We start from the raw sequence: 20,394 nt of genomic DNA on the forward strand, positions 1-20,394 counted from the left end.
GTCCTAGATTTTATTGACTACATTTGTGTCACCCATGTGGTGAGGCACTGTTAAAATGCTTTGAGTTGGCCAGTCTCTGTGTTTGGGCTTTTTGTTGTTTGGTTTTTTTTTCCCTTTCTTTTCTTTTTTCTTTCTTTTCTTTTCAGGAGGGTATTACTTACTCATTTTGAACGAATTTTTAAAAAATTATGAGAGTGAGAATATAGCATGTATATGAAGGCCCTATAGATGTGTGGTACCTCTCTCACAAAGCACAGAAGTGCAGACTGTGTCGCTAGAACAATTGTGACATTTGTAACTCTTTCCATTCTGACTGTGCAGGAAAAAAAAATTTGCCAAAATAGCCATTGTCTGACAACCACCAGCAAGTTTCATTTCCAAATGTGAAGTCATTTGTACTTTGCAAACCCAGCGTAGTGGAGCTGCAGAGCAGGCCTCTTTGGAGGAGAGGGTGGCATCACACTGAAGTAGCAGCTTGTGGATGTTTGGCTTCTGTGAGTTACTGGGGGAAAGAGCATTCACAAGGATGGTAGACTGACCAGCTGGATGGAAAGGAAATCCACTGAATATGAGAAAACCAGGAAGGAACTGGTTCTTGTACTCCTTCCCCAGGCATTTGGTTTTGGCCATAGTCAGAGACAGGATATGAGCACTGATGAACCTTTTGCCTGACAGATGTGGCTGTTCTTGCAAGACCACTGTGTGCAGAAGGTAAATGTGACCAAGCCCCAATGTGTGCCAGGAAGCTGGAGACAATAAAGTGGCAAAGAGCTTCATAAAGGTAAAATATACATGAAAAAGCATCTGCTTGATCCTACTGGAGCTCTGGCCACAGTTTGAGTTACTGTGATTTTTAGCAAGAAAATGGAGAAAATTCCCCAAACCAAGGTCTGAGTGCTTAAAGCTATTCAAGTTCATAGCCCAGGCAAGTACTTCTCTCTGGAACACTTCAAAAAATAATGTGGAGTCTTGACAAGGAAGTGATCCTCAATACTGACTGTCCTACATGTGAACTAGCCAGACTGGTTAAAGCTTAATTAAAAATTGCCAGAGTGGCTAAATTCTTTTCTAAATGCAGCTGCAAAATGTTAGCTGTGGGCATATTTTAGACCTTAATTAGTAACACTTGCACTGGAAGACCAAAGTCTTTCATGAATGCAGCTGCAATCAATTAATATCAGTTAGGCATTTCTGTAGGCAATACAAGGGTCTCCTGAAAATTGTTTTAGTACCCACCTAGATTTTAAAAAATGCAATTTATATGCAACACACTACAAAATCAAAGATAACTACAAAACGTCTTTATTGAAAAAAAGCAGATTATAGCATCTAAGGTTAAATGAAACTTCTGACTTTAATATTAAATAACTTAGGATGATAGCAAGTAGCTTCTTTAGATAAATAAATCTACATTTCCCAATTTCTTCAACAACCAAGGGAATCAAACACTGAAACACAAAACCACAAGTAATTCTAAAGACTAAAAGACAGAAGCACATTGAAAGGCTTTACAAGAATATATATACAAAAATAGTTAAACTAATGTATATTTTCAGCATGTAAACTAGTTACATGATATACAAACTGGGAATTTATATATTTCCTACAAAATAAAAATCAACGTTGGTCCAAGTTCTTGGAAGAAAACTATATTCTTTTAAAGAAAATGAAAATATTTCTCAAATGAAAAACTTAATTTAAGTCAAATTATATACTCTAGTTACGGCATTAGTTACAGGATGAATCACAAACTTTTAAACTTTTCTTGAAACACAAGAAAGCAGCTTTTGTCTCCTTTAGAGCTTTGGTTTACTTAACTACTCTGGAATTTCTGGTCTTAAAGAGCTCCTCTAACCATGTTTTCCTTTTGAAGCTCCACCTTACAAAATATATACACACACGTGCACACAAGTGAAAGGAAAAGGAAAGAAACCCAAACAAACCCTCTTTGAAAGCTCAATTATCTGAGTGCATGCTTTTGTTTTGTTTCAAATTATTGTTTTGGTCCTTTGAACATGTCCTCCAGTGCACGAGGGACTCTGAATTGCCCACATCAGCTTTGTGCTGTAGGGACTTTGTAAGATTCCTTACCAAAATGGAAAGGTGTAGTCCTGATGCAAATGAGAACAAGTTGTTATTGTTTTAACTCTATGGAAATATTCTGAAAGTACAGTAAAGGCTTCTGAAGAACAATCACATAGTAAAATGAATCCTAGAAAGTTTACATCTGTGTTGAACTGATTTACCATAAGAATACTCCTTAAGAAAATCATTAAAAGAAGCTTTGTCAGTTACATAATTCCTCAGGCAGAAGGTAACATGTGCAGAAACTATCACTAGCACCGAAGAGTATAGCACATCATTACTTTAGATTTGCTTTTATTTTTCTCTTTGTTTGGGGAAAAAAAAAAACCACCCACCACCCCAAACCAAACAAAAAACCCAAAAAACCCCAAACCCCCCCAAAAACCAAACCTGGCAAATTTCACTCAAGCTCCAGTTTTTATACTAAATGCTGGAAAAGCAAAGCTGTATTTCATTATACAGTAATGGAATGCACCTGTCTATAGAAAACACTGGAACAACAACTGCTGCTTTCTGGTTTTAAACAAATTGCTTATTCAATATTGAAATATTACCTTTTGGTATTTTTACCATGCTGATACTTAACACATTGGAACTGAGTAGATCTACATGAGACTGACAAATTAACATGTGAAACGAAATTAGATATTCTGTTCTACAGTATGATCATAAAAAAAAAAAAGGTATGGTATGTACATGTTAGACAGTGTGCTGTCCCTTGAAAACTATGTTGGAGCAGAAACTTGCTACCAAAGGAGGCAAAGTGCTAAGGAAGATACTGGCAGAAGACTGGACTGAACGCCACGGTACGTCACCTTCATCTCTGGCCACTGGGATTTTATGGGATGGCTTTCTCACAGGAACAAACCCAAACCTTCTCTGTGTATTTTAATGGTTGTTTCCTTAATTTGGGTTCCTTAACTTATATTGTAAAGACAAGCAAGTGAAAAAGCCTCAAAGTGAAATGTGGTCCAAAGCAGCTTCCTTAAATGGAAATAGTATTACACTGCCACTGATGCTAAAAGTTCATCCCAAAGCTCTGATATCTTCCATGTTTGTAATAACCTTAAGGAACTGATCTAGTCATACAATCCAATTTAAGACTTTTTTTATCCCCTTTTCTAGCATTTGCTGTTTGGGTGAGAGGCACACATACTTCCCCTTCCTTCTGAGGCTGGGCTGGTGACGATGACACAGAGGTGAAGTTTGCAAACGCACAAAAGTTGTGCACGCACTCAGCGTCCTCTCTTTTGCAGGCCAGGCCTCTTAGGTCACACTGTAGAAATGGGGCACTAGTTGCACTGTAATTCCTTCAAAACATGGCTATCACATTAAATGTTAATTATAAACTGATATATATTAATTAGAAAATGACTTTTTAGAGGAGCATCTGACTTGCGAAGGAGCTTTCAGTAGGACAGGTTAATCTAGGCCAATGGAAGTTTGGCAAAAGTTCAGGAAACATACCTTTTGTTCCTTAGTACCAGGAAAAAAAAAAACCAGTTCACAGGAATTTTTCCTGCCAACCCCCACCCCAAGGAAATTCCAGACTATCAAAAAGGTCTGTTAAGGCAGTTAATTATTCCACTTAGGAATTAGTGTCCATTGGATGCTCTTTGTACTTTTCAACAGCACCACAAATGGCTTAAAAAAATCAACGGAGCATAAGAAACTAAACTGCAATGGTGTTGCCAAATAAGTCAAGTCTTTCATCAGTCTGCGTGCTGAATTTAACATGGGATCATTTCCGAATGGATTGGTCAGATTCTCGATGTGTTGAGAACTGGAATGGAAATGTCCCAATTTACACATGCAGAGAATCTGGTCTGGTGTTTCCACTTCCTCTGGAGCAGAATAATTTTATTTTATTGTAATTTTGGATACAGTTAAAGACAGCAATGATGGATTTATTTAAAATATAAATTCAGGAAGGCTGGATCAATTCTCATGAGAATGCAAGGAATTTTTTAAACATACAGATGTGTGATTTGCATGTAAATCATCAACACATGGTAGAAAACAAACCATAAAAGAGATTCATCTAACTTCCTATATGGAAGACGTATATCTCCCCAGAGCTCTGAGGTTACTGTAAAAGCTTATGCAAAATATGAAAGTGTGTACATTCTATGTACATCTAATACTTGTTATAAAATACCAATGTTTCAATGGTCTGACTCTACATTATTATTTCTGCAAAACTGCACTTTGTTTTCCAATGAAGACAATCACTGTAATCAGTTCAAAAGCACATCTAGAAAAGAACACAAAGCTGAAAACATAATACAAAAACCACTGTCCCCCTCTTTTTTTTTTTAATAACGTATCACCATACAATCATAAAGCAGTTGGTAACAAATGAAATCTTGTATAAAACAAGTAGTATAAAGACAAGTGTACCTTTGCATAGAAAGGGGGTGCTAACCCTATTAAACAAAAAACAGGTTTAAAAGATGAATTCTTTACTAAGTGCCAAATCACCAGGTTGATCTGAATGCATTTTCAAACCAGGACTACATTCATTCACAGCAACCAATGACAGATGTCTGTAACTTCCTTCAATGGTTATGACCCCACATGTGCCAATCTTTTGGATATATTCCTCTGTAATGTGGTTTTTCTATGAGATGCTTGCCATATTTCTTTAACAAGCTCAATAGTCTTTGGATGACTGTGGAACCTTGCAGGATGGAAAGCTGGCCTGACCCTTCTCAGAATGCCATTATTTAACCCATACTGAAAATCATCATTGCTAAAAAACACTTGTTTGCTCCCTAGTCACTACTTCTGGGAGTCTAAGTTTTTAAAAACGTGAGACTGTATTCTCTAAGACCAGAATTCAACAAAACTAGCTAAAATGCTAGCATTTATCTTATCATGCTTGCTGCAATATGATAAGGTGCTAACTTTTGGAAAGTAATTCTACACTCCTTACTTGGTGAAATCTCCACTGAAGGACAGTGAGCAGGGAGCACAGAGCAGCCCTTTGTACCATTGTTTTTAGAAATGCTGCCATTTACAGTTACAGTTTAGTGGTGAATTATTTGTTCAAGTAGCTGGTGTCTGAGTCAAAATGTCTAGATAAAAGAATGCATAGGTACAAGATCAGAAAAGGACCCCTCACCTTTGATTTTAAAAAATAAATAGCTGGTTTAGATGGTTATTACTGGTATCTCATCTTTAAAAGAACAGGAAAGTCATTTTTAGATTTTTGTCTCCTCTTTCAAAAAGCTTACTGGGAATGGAAATGTCTTTCAGAGTTCTGTAACATGCATTGGATAGCTTGGAGGTGGATGTGATGGCAGTTTAATATTAAGGCGCCTGATATGACAGCCGTGGCAGAGCAAGTGGCCCTCTAATGGGTAACAGCGATGGCCTTCCTCATCATTGAGCTGCAAGCCACAGTCCTAGAAGAAATATACATATCCCAGATTCGTGATTGATTCAGGCAGGTCATCTCACAACAATGCTGATCTTCCCTGCATAACCCAGAGATCTTCCCACACCTCCAAAGCCAGTGACCTCAAGAGTTTTTGGTAGGTGGACCCTGGCTGTATCTCATATTAGGTAAAATGACATCACTGAAATCAAACAGACCAGCCTACAGCAGTACCCAACCCAGCGTTTGACCCTGACACATACAACCTAGAAGAGAGGTTAGAACAGAGAAGGGGCTAATTCTGCAATGAGGCAGTGAGCAAGAAATGGGGGAGCATAAGTGAGTAGAGAATGAGAGGAGTGGGGAAGAGGGGGAGATGAAACATGTTTTACTTCTGATGCAGGGCTGTACTTTCTCTAATTTGGAATTGAAAAAAACTGAAGACTTCAAGGCCAATGGTCCATCTTTAGTGGAAATATGTTAGTACCTCTGGGACTGGCACATAACTTCAGAGATGACATGGGAGGAATAGAGATAAAAAGAAAAACAACAATGATCCTGCCTGCTGAACTATTATGTACATTGCAATAGAGACAATCCTAGTTCTCAGTTGTTGTCATTATAATTTTGAGGATATTTAAAAGTCATGGAAGTTTTGGGCTTGGATTTGTTGTTTCAGGTATGTTAAATACTTAAAAATTGTTCCTGTGACCAGACCCGACAAACCAGAGATTCTGAGTATGTATCTATGCACTAAATAGGAAGGAGAAAAAAAACAACAAAACCCTGATCAAGTTGGGCATATATGTCTTTTTAGGGTTGAAAACTGATGCAAAGTTTTAAATTACACACAAAGTATGATTTTTCAGCTTTCATAGCTCAAGTAAAAATCCTCAAGTTTTACAATGCTGAAATAAGAATGAAAAATAGGTTTTAAAGTAAGCTTTAAAACTGGATGGTTAGCTTAGGGAGGCTTTTATTAAAGTTTCTGGCAAAGTGGTTTTTCTGTGTGTTACTATACATCACATAATAACTTTACAGTCCTCTGTATAAGATTTAAAATTCTATTCTTCATTAGAACTTAACAATTTCAGATACCCTACAGATGGGCCAAGGGTTCATACTTTATCCCTCTCCAAAACTTGCTTTTCTGCAATGAGAAAGCCTGCCTTCTCAGTGGATGGGGGTCTATTGAGCTGTAAACCAGCTTTAACTTCTCAGCAGAGGTTAGGTGGTTGGACAAGAAAGAGATGACATAGAAAAGCAGCACAGTTTCCAAATGGACTACTGACTTTGTATGGCCACCAGGTTATGACGACAATAATGGCATTTCAGAGGTGGCTGCCTAAGTCACTGTAGCCTTGCAAAGGTCTCCACGTGAATACCTCAAAACACTAGCACTAAATTTTCTCACAGTATTTGGAGACAGCAGTGGCCCAGCATCTACAGTTTGCAAGCCTGATTTGAGACCATCAGGCAGTAACCTACCCCTGTTAACACTGGGCTAAGCCCCTGATTTCTGTCCATAAATGCACTCTGCCATCCTGGGCAGATGTGGAGGCAGCTTGATTTGCCTCCAACTGGAAGGAGAATGGGGAAATGAATAATGAAACAGAACTGAAAATAAACCCCCATTGCGGCATTCTAATATAAAGTCAATAGCCTGAGAGAGAAGGGGAGGGAGCTGTCATCTTAGGTGAAGCCTGCACAAAGCAATAGCTGGGGGAAGAAGGAGGAGGGAAGTACAGCTCTCCAAAATGCTGTGATTTCCTATGCGAATTTATCTTTAAAAATTAATAGAAAAGGATGGAGTATCAGGTGTCTCTGTTGGAAGGAGATAGCTAAGTGGCTGGGGTCTTCCTTACATTTAGGTTCATATACACGGCAAGATGCCCTAAATTGTGTTACTTTCTCCCTCAGCCAGCAGTCTTTTTGTAAAACCTTTTTGTGCAAAAGTGTACAGAAGGCAGTATTGCTGCATTCTTGCCTCTGGTGCTAAGACAGTAAGTAGCACAGTTAGGATCTATGTGGATATTGGCATGTTAGATCAGAGCATCAAACCTACACAAAAATGGACGTTTTGGGTTGCCCTGAATTAAGGAGTTTGTTTCCCTCCTCATGCTCCCAGATGCAGAGCTAGGACTGAATGCAGCTCTCCTCTTTGAAGCAAAAGCACTAATCCCACAACTTGATCTGCCCCAATAAACATTTAAATCTTCCGCACAAAAAGAAACCACTCCAAAAAAGTGACACAAAGTCCGTGGTATCCCTGTCACTTTTCTAGTAAAGAATCAATATTCATTCAGCATGGATTCAGCACAGATCCTCTAGAAAAGCCCTCCACTGTAGGAGTGAAGCCCCTTCCCTGCACAGGCAATGTGAATTCAAGTCTCCTCAGATCAGAGACACACAAGCTGTATCCAGCAATCAGGAAAAAAGAGAACTGGCACCTAATTCTTTGTTCTCTCCCCATCTAGAAGTATTGAGAAAATTCAACCCAAGCAACCAAACCCAGCTTTTGAGGTTAATGGGGGGGGGAAAGAACACCTAACTTGATACTGGAGATATCAGCACCACTTGCAGCCCAGCTAGCACTCATGCCTTTGCTGCCCTCCAGGAGCTGTGGGGCAGAGCCCTGCCTGCCCAGGCGCGCGAGAGCCAGCAAGCACACCCTGGAGTGTGCACCAGGCACCTTCCACAAAGCTGCTAGTTATCGGCAAAGCCTTGCCATGGGGTGGGCCAGCAGAGGTGCCCGATGCTTACCTCGCAGTGATAGCACTCCACATGGTAGTCTTTGTCCATTGACACCACCCGAATGGTCTCCTCTGAACCCTGTTGGGGAAGCAGAGAGAAGCTAAGTGTGGATTTGTAAGCGGTGTTTTCTTAATCTTCTTTCAGTGTCCAACCTATTGCTTTGGAGAGCTGTTTCCCTTTCTCTGCAGAGCAAAGCTCTGTGACCACTGAGGGTCTTGTCCCATGGTCCACAGCACTGCACCGCTGTTTTTGCTGTTTAGCAGCAGTGTGGGTGTCTGACGCATCTAAGCTGTAGAGGTCATTTGGGAAGTGTAGCCAAAACTTCATCCCCAAGGGACAAATTAGTCTCGAAATCAAATAATTTTCCAAGGGCACTCAGGATCTGTACAAACTGCCAGCCAAAAACTATGACCTGCTGATTAGGTAACTTTTCCTTGTAGGCATCCCAGCCTGAGTTTTCCAGTACTTGTATTCTGCTCAAACCATCTGCCACACATCTACTTTGCACACACACATGTCACTGTATGTACCCCATAGGGCTTTACATACCAGTCCAGCAGGTAATTATGTGCACAGGCCAAAACCTTGGTGTGCGGGTGGATGCAGTGCAGTTGTGTAATTCCTGGCTGAGCCCCAGGCCCTGTAGAGCAGCCCATACCCTTCTTGTAACCTCACAGACTCTTCCCCTGATCCACTCTGAAGCCAGAGCTCATTGCCCTGTTTCCAGTTCCAGGTGTGGTTACAGCATCAGATATGACGTAAACTTTGTCTGAGAGAAGCTGTGGGCAAGTTCATACCTGCACTGCTAGACTTGAACTAACCTAAGAAACCTCCATGGGAAAGAACGTGGAGTCTATCCTGCTAGCCATCAGATGAGTCAGCAGTAGGGCTGCCTTTTTTTTTCTTAAACAGTCATTTTGTAAGACACAAATCCAGTGAAATTTACATGGGGATTTCCTCCTCGCATCCTATCACCAGAACGAGCAGTTCTGGATCAGCCTTTATAAAATTTTAATTATGTGAGAGCTGGCCATTTAACAGAAATAATAATGCCAAATAGAGAGTAATGTGCAGAGTGATGGAGGTGGGCATGCCAAGAGGTGCTAGCCACAGGCTTTACTAGGGCACAGCAGCTTATAAGATGCAAGCTCTGGCTCTATAAACATAATAAGAGGAAAAGGAGGGAAGTGCTGAGGCCCTCGCTTATAAATGTGCTGATCATTGACCTCAGCAATGGCAACTCAGAGGGTCCTGTACTCACCAGAGTATGAGGAAGCACCACTGCAGGCAGGCAGAAAGGGATGTCTTAATGCAGGAGCCTTATCATGCTAACTATACTGTCAGGATAGGCTGAGGTTGCAAGCAGGTCATTCACCTGACTTCCGTTTTAGCCAACTTTTCTGCTGCCTTTTCCACCCCTTTAAAGCACTTTCATTACACTACCACCCCAGGATGACAGACTGTATGGCCTTTGCACAGGGTCAGGGTAACCCTCAGACATCTTTTCAAGTTTGGGCATCTTAACAGATCCTCTTCAGAAACGCAAACATAGCAGACAAGGAAAATTGCTACTTGAGCTAATAGGAGATTCTGAAAATAAACAGAGCTTTACGTCTTGGGTTGTTCTTGGAGCCCCAGTCAGGGCTTTCAATGAAATGAGATTTATAACACCATAATTGAGACCTGGAAAGCACCCTAAAGATACAGTACTATAGTGCACGAGTAGTATGACTGTTACAACCTCTGGGACTGTTTGGGAGTGACTTACTGCTGAACTGTATTTAATTTAGTATCTGACACAGCATAGATTCTGGAAGAGGGAGGAAAAGCATCTAATGTGTTTTTAGGAAGTGTTCATATGCCAACAGCTGTTTTCTCTGAAGAGTCAGTGCATGTTAACATGTACCTGTGCTGGTAGGATCGGCTGGTTACAGGAAGCGCATTTTGGTGCAAAAACCCTAGGGTGCAAGAAGAAAGTGTTCAAATCACATTTAAAGCTTCTTCAAAAAGTAGAACCAAGAGAGTTATTCTAACCATGCCTTGGTTTTAGCAAAATGTAGATCCACAGGATTTGAAACGCCTCTAAATGTTTGATGATATTAGGGAAAAGGTGATGTGGAAGAGGCTGATCTACCCCAGCTTTATTGCTTAGGTCTTCCTGTCCTCTAAGCATAGTGAATCTAGCCCTGTTCCCACATATGCCCTTTCTCTTACCTTCCTTTACTCCTAAAGCCATTCAAGTTCTTCCAGAGACTTGCTGCTTTGACTGCAAAGCAGCTCCTGACTTGGCGACTGTCACTATCTGACATCAGGAAGACACAACCATGCTAAATAGGAGAGGGGCTGACCATGGGTAGGATCTACTTAAACCAAATACATCAATGATTATATTATCCACAGCTGTGTTTTACAACAATCACTGAGCCAACATTCAGTCTATGATTGTAATACGGTCAACTTGGTACAAACAGGCTTGAGTTCAGTGTGATTTACTCTTGCTGCATTAGCTGAGTTACTGGTTGACTGGAGCTAAGAGCATTCATGTTGCCTTTGAGCAGGAGCAGAAAGGAGTCCAAAAGCAATCACTTAAAGCACAAAACTTTTTGTCAGTTGAGGCTAAAATCATTCTAGTGCTAGCTGCTACATGTCTCCTGTCCGGTCTAGGTTAACCTAACTTACACTCGCCAGAGTCATGTACTAGCACAACCTCAACTCTTGGGAACAGCCAGCAGAACCTGCCATCACTTGCAGAATTAGCCCAATCTAATTAGTATTTAAAGTCCTGAAAGTAGAGAAACAGCCACTGGAGGAGTACATCCTCTGACACAACTTGATTTTCAACCTCATCTGGCCACTGTATGCTACACTAGGCCCATAAGGTGACATTTCATATAACTTTAAAATACTTTACAAATGCAATGTGTGAGAGCATCACTTGAGGGACATCTGAGCAAATAGGAATGACCCCTTTTATCTAATGCAAGGCTTACAGTTATACCAATAATTTAACTACTGTAATTTTTCTAAGCATACAATGGATTTGCAGACTTACGTATGGTAGTCTTTGACACAGTAAATATTGTTCTCCACATCTACAGTGAAGGGGACTCCATCCAAACACTCGTTACACACCACACAGCGGAAGCAGCCAGGATGGTATGACTTTCCAAGAGCCTGTAATATCTTAAGAGGCAAACAGCAAAATAAGCAGATGCATGATTACATGAGATCCTCCCATATACTGCTGCTGTGTCTGATTCTTAGTAGTGACAGTGAGAAAAGCACTTCAGGATGAAATTACCACTCTGCAGATCTGTCAGCAAGGGGCCTTTTAAAACAATCAACTTGCTTGTTTCAGTAGGCTCCCAATAAAGAGAGAAAAACTGTGAAAATCATGCTAACGCCCATTAGTCTTAGCTCTGCAGGGCCAATACTGCCAAGAGAAATTTAAAACGGCTTCAGAGACCAGTTCTTGGAAAAATCTGTTACAGCCAAATACAAGTTACTGGGATAGAGAGTTAATTCACAAAACTTAATAGGCTGTGACAGACAGAATCCAAACCAGTCATTACTCAAAAAGTAAAATAACAAAACAAGAAAATAAATAAGTGTCCCTTTGCTAATTAAGGATCCTAATCCACCACAGTTACTGACTGCTTATCACCCAGTCATAGGGGCCCATCCATTACCACTAAAATTCCATCTGTATCCATGGGTTTGGATACAGATCCATCCTTCTGCCCAGACTTTTCCCATGCTGACCTTCCCTATTGCATTTTAAAGGTTTCAAGAAAAGCCCTGATGTGGTCTCAGCTATGCTACTACAGAACCAATCCCCTCCCTCCTGGTGTCCTTGTATGTAACGCTCAGTGTGGCACGGGGACATCGAGGATGAAGCCCATGAACAAACCTCTGGGAAGAGTGAGGTATGGTATCATCTTTGGGCAGCTCTCAAGAGGTTATAGCACCAATTACATGGCTATAAGAAATACCTTTGGAAGGTAATTTCAAAAAGTATCTGCTAGCAGCAGTGCTGAGCTTGGAGCTGCTCATAAGCTAGAGATGAAAAATCTCCACAGGCCAAGCTCTCATGGCCCAGTAGATGAATCTATGAATAAAGATCAAATCAACAGGAAATAAGAAGTGGCGTATAGGAAAAAATGCACACAGTCAATTTAATTTAACCTTTTTTTTTCCCCTCTAATGAAACCCTATAGCTCTCCATTCAGCGAGTGGTATCAGACTCCACTTGGTTTTCATGCCTGTTCCTACCCAGAAACAACTTGTTTCTGTGCACGCGTTGCTATCTAGGCAGCTACGTAACACATGCTGTTAGCCTGGCGTGGTTGTGCAGCAACCCCTTTGCGCAGAGCAACTCCTAATTCAACCGCGCTTCCAGCCTTGAACAGCTCCAGTTGCGCCCAGGCCTGTGGGGCTGCAGCTCTGCTCCTTAGCTGTACACAGGCACCACTACTGTGCAGGCACGTTTGTTGTCTGTGCGCTCCCAGGGAGGAACGCGAAGGAATTAGTCAAATAAGACTGCTTAATTCCTGGAGCTCCCAGAGCTGTTTCCTTTTGTGAAAGCATACTTGCTGGTGGGAGAAAGGCAGACAAGCACCTGCCAAGCTTCCAGCTACTGAGCTCCACCAACGAGATATTATGGACTCTTGCCTAGGATTCTGCAATTCTGCAATTAAAGGCCAGCTCAAAGCATGCAAGTCAGGGTACCCCTCCCCCTCCCAGCATGACACAACTCCAGAAATTTGCTCTTGGGCTAAAACGAACAATATCCTTGTCCAACCAGTGGTGCCAGGATGTGAGCCAGAATCCTCATTAGTGAAGTCTCCGTTCCAGCTCCTACTGAACCTCCGTGTTTGCAACGCAATAGCTACTTCTATTAGGCACACTGAAGTTCATATACATTTTAAAGCAAGAAGAAAATAGATATACTACATGATCTGCACTCCTTCAATGCGCAAGCTACTTCATTTTGTTTGGGAATTTCTGCTTAGGAAGAACAGATTAAGTTCTTCCTGCTTTGACCCACTGAAATGATGCCAGCAGTATCTGGCCCAAACCATAGTCCTTTGATATTTTTTTTTAAAATTATAAAAGTAACTCTGACTGCTGACTCCCTACAAATCCTAGTGGAGATAATGCTTTTTAAGTGATGCGGGGCAAGCGGCAGAAAGTAAATAAAGCAAGTCACAGAGCAGGCAACAAACCTCAGGACTATTGATAATGTCCCTCTCTCCAGCCCAGATTCCATCCACTTGACAGAGCTCTGGCTATTCTACTGTCTTACAGAGCACGGCCTGTCTTTTCCTTTACCATGTTCTCATAAAAAACTGTACTGTATTTCCCCTTTTAGTACTAAAATTTTAGTTGGTTTTTTTTTTTTTTAAACTGTCATATGGCAAACCAACAGCTTCCCATGACCTCAGGCAGAAAAGAAGCCCAACTTACTGTACTCAATAGTAATGGAGCATGAAGATATTCTTAATATATTTACTGCTCAGTTTCAAAAATTACCTGGATAGCAATGAAGACACAATGATAGTCCTACTAGGGAAAAAGCACAATGTCTCACAGTGCACTCCCCAAAGTATGTGAAAAGCAAGCTACCCCGCGGTTAGGAATTCAGATCTCTTACCATTTCCATTATGAGGTGTCCACAAACAAAGCACTTGTCTGCTGTTTGCTGAAAACCTGAATACTGTTCAAATGACAGAAAAGAAAGGATTATTAGTACACACTCCTCTAGCTACAGAAATACCTTTTAACTGAATGCTGCACTACCTTCCGGCCTGTACTTGATGATAGCAAACTATACAATAGGTTTGGGAGATAGCGACTCAGAAGCCTTTGTTCTCCTCCTGCCACATGCTCAGATACCACCTTAGCCTTCCGATCCACTGCAAAATTTCTACTGAGATTTCCAATGTGACAATATTATTTAAGATTGGTTTCTATTTTGAAGCCTATTTGGCAAGGTTGTGTTTGGTGTGCTGCGATTAGCCTGAATTCACTCTTGTTGTTGAAGTAAATAATATAGGACTTACCTCCCAACTCCTGCTCAAGTTAGTGACCAGACACTTACTGGCCTCAGGTTTTGGACCTACATTTTACTCAGTGCTATGTACGGACTAGAAGAATTAAGACAGGTGCAAGGACAATTTAGCTGCATCATGGATACCAAACTTTTTAACCAGGGAAGAAACTAAAAGCCCAGTTGTAGGACCTCAGGCTCCCTGCACAACGTGGGCAGCAGTAAGGTACCTCAGAAGGCTGATACAAACCCCAACCGTCAGCCCATGCTCCAGCCTGCAGTGGGAAACGGGAAGGCTGGGCAGGCCTGGCAGCAGAGCCCTCTCAGGTTTGGTGCTGGGGGCATGGCAGCATGGAGATGCTTTGCTCACTTGGGGCCAAAACTCTGTGTCACCTGCCTGAGCGTTTTTGACCTTATCTTAGTACTTGCGTCCCCCAAAGCAGATCCTGTTTCAGATGCCAAAGTCTGTCTTTAGGTCTGTGTTTAGAGGTATAAAAAAACCCCATCAAGGTTATCAGGCCAGATGACTGACGTACCAAATGACTACCCTACAGGCAAGAGGCATTTACCTGAAGAACCCCAGCCATGTAATTTTGAAACTGGTATTTGCAGTGGCTGAACTTCACCCTCACCCAGTGCCTCCCTGTATAAGCGAAGTGCTGTATGTGCGCTCTTTCCTGGCAGAGGGAAGGGGTACCCAGGTGTTTGTATGGTATTGCAGAGTGATGCTTATTTCAGCAATAAGGTTGTAGCAAAGCTCACCTGAATTGTACTTTAGTTGCACAAGATAAAAGACAGGGAATGGGGAGGATGCATGTAAACTGGACTCTTCTCCCAGAGCACAGGTTAATTGGCTCTGGCATCTAATGCACCCTCGGAGCCTCAGCCCAACAGAGCTCATGGCTTGCTCCAGTCCCTCCTTGATTTAGTGGGGATTAACTGTCCCCCTCCGTCCCCCCCCAAAAGCCAGTGGTTCCCAGTCTAGAACTGCCATATGTTTTCCTTTTTATTGCTGAGGGATTACACATTATTTCAGATCAATAGGTTGGAGACAGAATTATTGTTGTTATGCCACAAAGTGATTATGAAGGAAAAGGTCTCTCAGACACTTTGACAGGCCCAGAAAGTCAGTAAATGATGGTTTGGTAGCTGTCACAGCTCCAGATTTACTACACACTGAGGAACACAGCTCATGCGATCCTAAGAAACTTTGAAACTTCTTCACAGAAGACCTGGGTGTTGAGGAACAAATACTGAGGTGAGCAGCCCTAGCTGGCCATTTCTGCAAGATGCTGGGTTTTCGCCTCCTCCTTCTTACTGATGCAGAAAAAAAAGGCCTCACTACTTGGATGCTTCTTAGCTGCACTGTATCTGAGTAACCATCTGGCTATGGCTAGACTATTTCCTAAGATTGCAAACTCGAGGGTTACTGGAAACAGGTGGGTAGATCCTAGTGGTGCAGACAGCAGAGGATTAACAATAGTACAAACCAGCTAATTCTAAAATTCTGCTGGAATTAATTTATCAGTAGCATCTGGCTGTCATTTGATAAGGAATGCAAAGGAGCATTTACCCGGCTATTGATTAAGAGGGAATATTATTCCCCAGGGACAGAATGACATAGTGGTCTGATTAATGTCATTTATTGCTAACTAGATTGTCATAAATTATACTGTTTGTCAGAAAGAAAGGTTTTGCTGACACAAAATCACTCTTATATGACTAACCCTATTAAATTAAAACCATGATTTGTTTTTAACAAGAGAATGTTTTTTGTCAAACACATCCAAACCCATTTAAGACGACTTTGCAAAATGGCACTAAGTCTAATAGCAATGATAAGATATTTCATGGGCTTGGGAAGCTGTCCTTTACTGCTACACTCTTTTCTGATCCCAGGCAAACTGGAGGCCTGATTCAGCAAGATCAGCATTTTGGATTCAGCTCTGCTTGTGCTTCAAATCCATTTGGACTGGAAAAGAATAACAGCCTTGGATCCCAGCAGCCCCATTTTCTACATGCTGGTAGTGCTGTGGACACTGCTGTTTAAAGGTAAACAATGATTTTTCGCTACATTTTTGTAGCTCACCTGTCAACCTCTGCTTTGCAGTGTTTGTTCTTAACTTGGAGAGTTCAATCAGGGCTGGTATACTAAATTTTCAATTTTAGAAGAAGAACTTAACAACAAAGCCTGAAAATACTAATTAACATTGGCAGCCTCTGTCTTGGAAGCTTTTAATTATTATTAACCTCTACAAATCTTGTGTGCGCAATGAGAGGTGTCTTGCTCCAGACTGCAGACAAGGCAGAATGGCCTCTCTATTAGCTTTCAGCACACTCAAGATCCTCCCCAATGGCGAGCTCCCGGCGTGGCTGGGTGGAAGAAGCACTGGTGCCCCAGAACTTGTGAACTAAGGAACTACAAGAGAGAAGGAGGTTATACTCTACAGACTCGTAGCTTCTCTTATTACTGACATAGTTGGAGGGGGAAAAAGCTTTTGTGCACACCAGTCCTCCCTCACAATCTGGGGACATGAAGAACAGATTGATGTGAAACAGTGAAGTAATACAGGCTGATGGGCAAGACCCAAGTGGAGAAGCCTGTGCTTCCTGTACACATGGTGTTTTGTATGTACAATTTCATTCGGGATGTAAGCAGCACTGGGCTCAATTCTAGCCTTACTCTATAAGGGTTTCAAATGTGCCATGTTTCAGGGTTTTTTTTGTGTTTGTTTTTTGTTTCTTTTGTTTTGTTTGTTTAAATATTTTGTTTGCTGACCTATAAGATGACGTAAATACAGACCAATCTCAAACTAGACAGAAACGTTCAGAAGTCTACAGACAGTCTGTACCCAGGACAAATATGAAGCATAATTTTGAACCTTCCCAAACATTCATTATAGATGCTCATTACCCATATATAAAAACATTGAAAGAAGTTGTTATAAAAAGAACAGCTCTGAAATTCAAAGCGGAAAATGAAGTGTAACCCTTTACTCTCACTTCTGTGACATAGAAATAAGATTGTAGTTACCAGGATGCAAAGAAAACAAGTGCATTTTTAAGAGCTGGTATATTGTTTTTCCTGATTTCTTAGTTTGGTCCCAGTTATTTTTTCCAATATTTACCTTGTCCCTGAGTCTATCCCAAGATAATAAAATCTCATTTTATACGCATGAATCAAGACTCTAACCAAGCTCCCCAAAAATACTTATATAAGACAAGACGCTGGGAAACTAAATAAACCTCAAGAAATATGTTAATTATGTTAGAATAGAAGAGTAAAAATAAAGCAGAAGACTTGGCTGGCTGAACTTTTCTTTTGTTTGCTGTCCACTATAACTTCGATTATCAAACAGTCAAAAAAATCTCTAATTATTCTGTCCAAGAGTCTTTGTTTCAGTGTAAGAAGAAAACAAGTCCCCTTCTGTCCTAAATATTTAGGCCTGTTAGTGTCCTCCTGTGATAATCTGGGGGTTTAACTCTTCAGTTTAATGTGCAATATATCAAAAAGAAATTGACAATGAATTTTGAGCAAATAATGAACAATTATGCATGGAGGATAATCCTACAAAGTACTATGAGAAACAATTTCTCCTGTCTGCCCTCAGTCCTGTAACCTATCTTGGTTGTCTACCCAGGGTCTTTTAAAGTTTGATGTTCTTATCATGATTTTCAAGAGCAAAAACATTCAGGAAAAAAGCATGCCTGAAAAAGGCTTCAGGACCCTAAGTTTCTACCTTAGACAACATCAGATCTTTGAAAAGACATGTCGCTGCTTCTCCTTCACATGCCTAACCGTGCCAAGGAGAGGCTGATGCACTTCCCTGCTGTTATGCACTCAACAAAACAAAACCTTTCTCCTGGAAACAGACCCTGGAATCTCATTCAGACTCATTTGCTTCTTTGATGAGGATGTCCAAAACCTGCTAAAGGTTTGTGCAAGCAGATCGACTGGGTTACATTTCAGTAGGTGTGGCAGTTGCTGCCCCGGTAATGGTATGAAGCCGTAAAAACTACGATTCACTGTTACAGCACCACAGAGTCACTGAATGTGATTGCTCAGCCTAGACTTGAGACTCCTACCCTTTTATGCTTTAAGGGCTTTTGAGAGGGATGATCAGGAGTTTTTGCCAAAATGCTTCAGGCATTTAATTCTGAAAACTAATTTCTGAATTGGGTGCTATGCTAATAATGTATTCCATCCCCAGGCTGCCTGTAATCCCTCAGACTCTCTTCTCCTTGGTTTCCCATTAGCAGAGCATCTGTCTTCTCGCTGCTTTATTGTTTGCTCTCTGCATGGGACCCTCAGTACATGGGATACAACAATGCAAGAAATTCATGGGATCACGTTAGGAGAGGGAAAGAATATCAAATTTGGTTTCATGCAGATGGGGTTTTGTTGGTTTTTTACACACATATTTAAATGCAGCGATTAAATTGAACTGAACAAAACAAGGCCTTCTCAGGCTCAAAGATACAGGAGCCTCATGGCAGGTGGCAGAGATTAAACTAAAGGAAAATAGTTCAGAACTTTACTCTTCATCTTGCTGAAACCCCTTCAAATACCCTTTTGGTTCACCCTGCCTTGCTGCCAGTGAGGAAACACTACCACAGCATCTTATCTTCTTGCTTCTGCGTTTCAACTTTGTTTTGTCTGAAGGACATGGGTAGGGGCAAGGAGGGACCTCATGTTCTGCACAGAGGTAACAGTTGGTCTGGCCAGGACAAAACCCTGCCAAAAATGAGGAATTTGGCTGATAGCTAACTTTGCCTTAGCAGTCAGGCATTTTATAGCCTCTGAGAAGGGAATAGCGATTTACTTTCTACAGAGACCCATGTGTGAGCACTCACCAAGGCTACCTTCTGTCTGATTAATAGTCAACAATGATTTTCTTACATAGATCTTCCTTAAACTCCCGTGGAAGCTTCGTAGTGACAATGATCAAGAAAAAAGCCTGAAGCAACAATTTTAACTCTGCGTCACATTGCCCAAAATCTATTGATTCATGATGTACAGCACTTCATATTGCACAGCACTATACTCTTGCTGTGGGTTATTTATTGTCACTGCTACCATCCATTATGTATACTGTGAAAGAAACTGTCTACATTAGAACATATCTTCCTGGGGGAAAAAAAATATCTGAATTTTATTCAAAACAGTTGTTGAAACATTTCAAAACATAACAGCAACTAATACCAATGTTTACTACAGAAGTGGAAACACACCACTTTCTCACTTTTTCCCCCTAACTCTCCATTAGAAAAAAAAGTAATGCTGTTGTGCTTACAAGTGTTTGGCAGGAGTTACACATAATTAGAAAGACGTCTAGTTCTTTTAAGTGTGCTTCAGTTATTGTAATTTACTTTACAATGTAATATTAAGAAAAATGGGATAATCTGACTTTTTGGATGCCCATCTCAAGAGGAAATAGGGGAGTGACTATCTGGCATGAAACCGATTGGACTTTGTAACACGCTCTTCAAAATATTCCTCTAGCAAATTTAATATATGGGGTAGTTGCAAAAGCTAGTACAGTGATACATTTCAGAAAAAAACCCCATCTTTGCCTTTCCTTGTCTATTTTGTTATGGGCCAGACAGTGATTCCTGTGACCCGTTTTAACAATCTGTAACCCAGTTCAGGAAAAGCTGAGCATCCTTTTAGTGAATACAGACCTCACATATTGACATTTCATCACATTATGTTTATCTACATTATCACCTGGGTCTAGGTACTGCCTCTGTATTGCTCTTCTATAAACTTGAGAGATTTTTCTAGACTCCAGTTGGTCTCCTATTTCAACACACCAATTTTGTTCAATTAGCAGACCTGCAGTTTGCCATGCCACCCAGTGTTTGCAGCATTCACCCTTAGTTTCTCAGCCTTGGTGCCAATATTTTTATGTGGGCCCTAGCTTTAAAAATTTGTTCTCTGGGATGAATTCCTGGGAGAAAATCCAGACCCCCCCCGAAGTCAATGGGACTTCTGCCACCAGCTTCAGTGGACTTGTAACTTCTTGATACAGAATACAACACTACAGTATTGTGTTGCAATGAGAGGTGAACCCAAACTGCCAGCTCTACACACCCTTCGTGTTGATTCACATTGAAGTCCAAAGTG

General features: G+C 41.0%; 1 protein-coding gene across 1 annotated transcript in view; it reads right to left on the reverse strand.

Annotated features, from left to right (window-relative positions):
• Nucleotides 1–1,286: 1,286 nt before the first annotated feature.
• Nucleotides 1,287–20,394, reverse strand: part of WTIP (WT1 interacting protein) — an 89,581-nt gene continuing 70,473 nt past the window's right edge. The window contains exons 4-8 of the mRNA XM_064459572.1: nt 13,872–13,934; nt 11,271–11,401; nt 10,125–10,176; nt 8,228–8,296; nt 1,287–5,492 (exon numbers count right to left, since the gene is read on the reverse strand). Coding sequence (XP_064315642.1) covers nt 5,340–5,492; nt 8,228–8,296; nt 10,125–10,176; nt 11,271–11,401; nt 13,872–13,934 — 468 coding nt within the window. The 3' untranslated portion in view covers nt 1,287–5,339. The remainder of the gene's footprint in view (nt 5,493–8,227; nt 8,297–10,124; nt 10,177–11,270; nt 11,402–13,871; nt 13,935–20,394) is intronic.

Source organism: Phalacrocorax carbo, chromosome 8, assembly GCF_963921805.1.
Source record: "Phalacrocorax carbo chromosome 8, bPhaCar2.1, whole genome shotgun sequence".
NCBI classification, from domain to species: domain Eukaryota; kingdom Metazoa; phylum Chordata; class Aves; order Suliformes; family Phalacrocoracidae; genus Phalacrocorax; species Phalacrocorax carbo.